At 34.6% G+C, this 2968-nt stretch overlaps 1 protein-coding gene across 1 annotated transcript; it reads right to left on the reverse strand.

The window, feature by feature from the left end:
* Window positions 1-313: 313 nt before the first annotated feature.
* On the reverse strand, window positions 314-2312 carry LOC107933876 (uncharacterized). Its single transcript, XM_016866185.2, has 2 exons — window positions 1841-2312; window positions 314-1060 (listed from the first exon to the last, which is right to left on the reverse strand). The coding sequence occupies exons 1-2, from the start codon at window positions 2154-2156 to the stop codon at window positions 723-725; spliced, it is 654 nt and encodes a 217-aa protein (XP_016721674.1). The 5' UTR covers window positions 2157-2312; the 3' UTR covers window positions 314-722.
* Between the last annotated feature and the right edge of the window lie 656 nt (window positions 2313-2968).

Consider the following 2968-nt stretch of genomic DNA (forward strand, 5'->3'; position numbering starts at 1 on the left):
TACTTTTAAACTTCCATACATTTCACGAGTGTTTGTTTATTTAAATCTTACAATTTGTATCAATCATATTTTTCATATGGGTGTTAAGATGCAACTGTTCAAGAATTGATTCTAAATATGTGTAAAATTAAAAAAGAAAAAATTAAATATACACGTATTAAACATATAATAAATTGATATATTTGAATGAAACATAATTACTCGCACATGGCATGGGGCAGAATCCCCCTGGAGCTATGATAAAAACTTTAGAACTTTCTAATTCCATGAAACATGTCACAGACAGTAGAGGGTTTGATGACACTCTAGAATATAACTCAACAGTAAGAGATTAGAATAAGGACTTTCCCATCAAAACAACAATAAGACCACTTATACCACTATTTTGAGGGCACGTTGCCCCTTGGGACCCTATTGAATTATGCTCCAATTGTTCCTCACTTTTTGAAAATGCCATGAGAATTTTGCTTTTCAACTTCTACAAATATTTCTTTTGTATAGCAATCATTTTACACCCTGTTCAGTTTATCAGAATTAAGAACAAAATACAAGAAGCCAATGAACTTTAAGCCAAAAGCTCTTTTAGATAGCAAAAGTATATTTTGACTCTACTATATATCTCGATTGTAATACAACTTCACTATCACAAATGAGAGCCCCAACTCACAAATTGGTATGCATGGTGGAGGTTTTTAGTGTCCCTTTCTCTACTAAAACACTCTTTATTCTTTGGTCCTCTTTGTCAGAGTCCCTATCCAGCCCTTCCCCATCAAGTTGATTCCATTTACCTTACTTCCCATGTGGCACACAGTGGCCTTGCTGGACCGCTTCCACTTGATGAGCTGGGACAGTTGACCAATCCACTTTCGCCACTTAAGCGAGGCACGCGGTTTCGCATGCTCTATCACAGTCTTACTGGTCAGATTTGGCTCCTTGGTGATCGCCTTTGTCAAGGTGGGGTTCCAGTACTTGCTGCAATGCTCAATTGAGCCCTTGGAAACTTTGCCATTTTCCCATGAACCAACACCATTCTCTTCAAACTTGATCGAGATAAAGGAGTCTGTAAAAGTAAAAATTTGAGACACAAAGATATAGAGTCGGACACAAATCTATGTATGAGAGAACCAAGTCGGAGTAATATAGTTACATAGGTATATGGTAAGGTAAAGTAATAAGTATTCTAGTGCATCCCCAAATTTGTGCAACCAGTTAGCTACATGAATTAGTAAGTGAAAACTAAAGCAATATATAAGGGCAGCCATCTTTACCGAAAGTTCAAATGCTGAGGACATGATTGGCAAGAATTGACATGAATGGGGTCCCTCGGTGGATTCAAATTCAGATGAATTTGTATGATCTTTGATGTCTTTATTATTTTTGTTATTACTAGGTAGCTGAATGATTTGCATGATTCCAACAAAGAAATGGTAAAATGTTGATTTGATTTGATTACATCTGGAATCATACAGGTAAGTTCACAAAGTTTTCTGTTTGCATTACCTACCAAGCTTTCTGTAGATTTTGCAGATACAGATAAGAAACAAAAGCCAATTTGCATAGAATTGTGTGAAGAACTGAAATCCCTAGAAAATCATAGTATTTTCAAAGATATTATTCTTGAATTAATATAATGCTTTTTTATTTAATAATATTCGCATGGAAAAGAAACTCACATATTATCATATATGCATGCATGTGATGCATCTCTTTTTTTCCCCTCATGTCATTTTCTGATTTATTCTTTTCCCTTATGTTGATAGAAATTCAAGTAAAAAAAAAATTACTTCTGCATGAACAATAAAAGGGGGAAGAAATTAGAAAGGTACAATAATAAAAATACCTTCTTGACTGGTTGAAACATCAAGAACATCATCATCAGAATTTCCAGGTTTCCAATGCTTGAACTCAAGACGATTGAGCAATGAGCCTAAAGCAAAGATCTTAGGGAGCTTGTTGATGGGTGGTTTCTTTAGTGAAAAACCTTGAATAAATCCATGGCCGCCTCTGGTAGAAGATGAGGATGAAGAAGAAGAGTGTCGGGGTTGCTTTGAAGCTAGGAGAAGAAGCCTATCATTTAAGCACAAAGGGCAAACCCCGATAACCTGTTGTTTAGGATGGAAATAGCAGCTGTAACTGTCATCCTTATACCCATTCATGATCAAATGGCGTCGTCAGTGGTAAGTAATTTGAAGAAGGGAGAGCAAAGAGAGGAAGTAAACTGTTTTAAGATAGTGGTATCTATCTATTAGCTTATATTGCGGAGAGTGTGTGTCGATGAATCGGGTCGGGTGAAGTCTGTTTTATTATAGATATATAAGATAATGTAATTTTTGGCACTCAACTTTTAATTCCATTCATTTTGGTACTTTAATTTTATTCTGTTTCGGTGTGTTGCTATTTTTACATGGAAATTAGTAAATGCATAACCATAACCGTGTTTACTATTTGGGGCAACCTTGGTCAAGTAAAAATATCAATTTGGTCCAAATAAAATGCAAGTAGCAGTATTAGTTAAGTGACCAAGTTCTCCAACCTTAAATCATATTAATAAGTGGCCAAAGCTAGAGTTGCACATCCAAATCATGATCTCTTGCTAATGGACAATGCCAAATACTAAGATCCTCTACTGGCAAGGAAACATAAAGTAATTTGAGCATCCAAGCATTTATACTTAATTATTCGATATTAATGAGGCTATTCCTGATGAAAGCAAGGACATGGCTGCAATTCACATCATTAAGTTTTCTTTCAAACTCTAAATAACTATACATAATTTCAACATACATGGGATAATTGTAGATGTGTGGCCTCCATTTTATGACACGTTTACTTTTTTCTTTTTCTTTTGAGGATGTTGTGTGGGTGAAGGGTAGAGAAAAAAGAGAAGAAATGAAAGAAAATTTTAATTTTAAAATTTTAGTCTCTTTTTAATTTTAAAAATTAAGAGATAAATCTTAAAATTATATAT

Source organism: Gossypium hirsutum, chromosome A02 (genome assembly GCF_007990345.1).
Source record: "Gossypium hirsutum isolate 1008001.06 chromosome A02, Gossypium_hirsutum_v2.1, whole genome shotgun sequence".
NCBI lineage: Eukaryota > Viridiplantae > Streptophyta > Magnoliopsida > Malvales > Malvaceae > Gossypium > Gossypium hirsutum.

Coding starts and splice junctions, on each gene's coding strand:
- LOC107933876 (XM_016866185.2), bottom strand. CDS start 2,156: ATGAATGGGTATAAGGATGACAGTTACAGCTGCTATTTCCATCCTAAA. Junction 1,061..1,840: donor TGTTTCAACCAGTCAAGAAG/GTATTTTTATTA, acceptor TTACTTTTACAG/ACTCCTTTATCTCGATCAAG.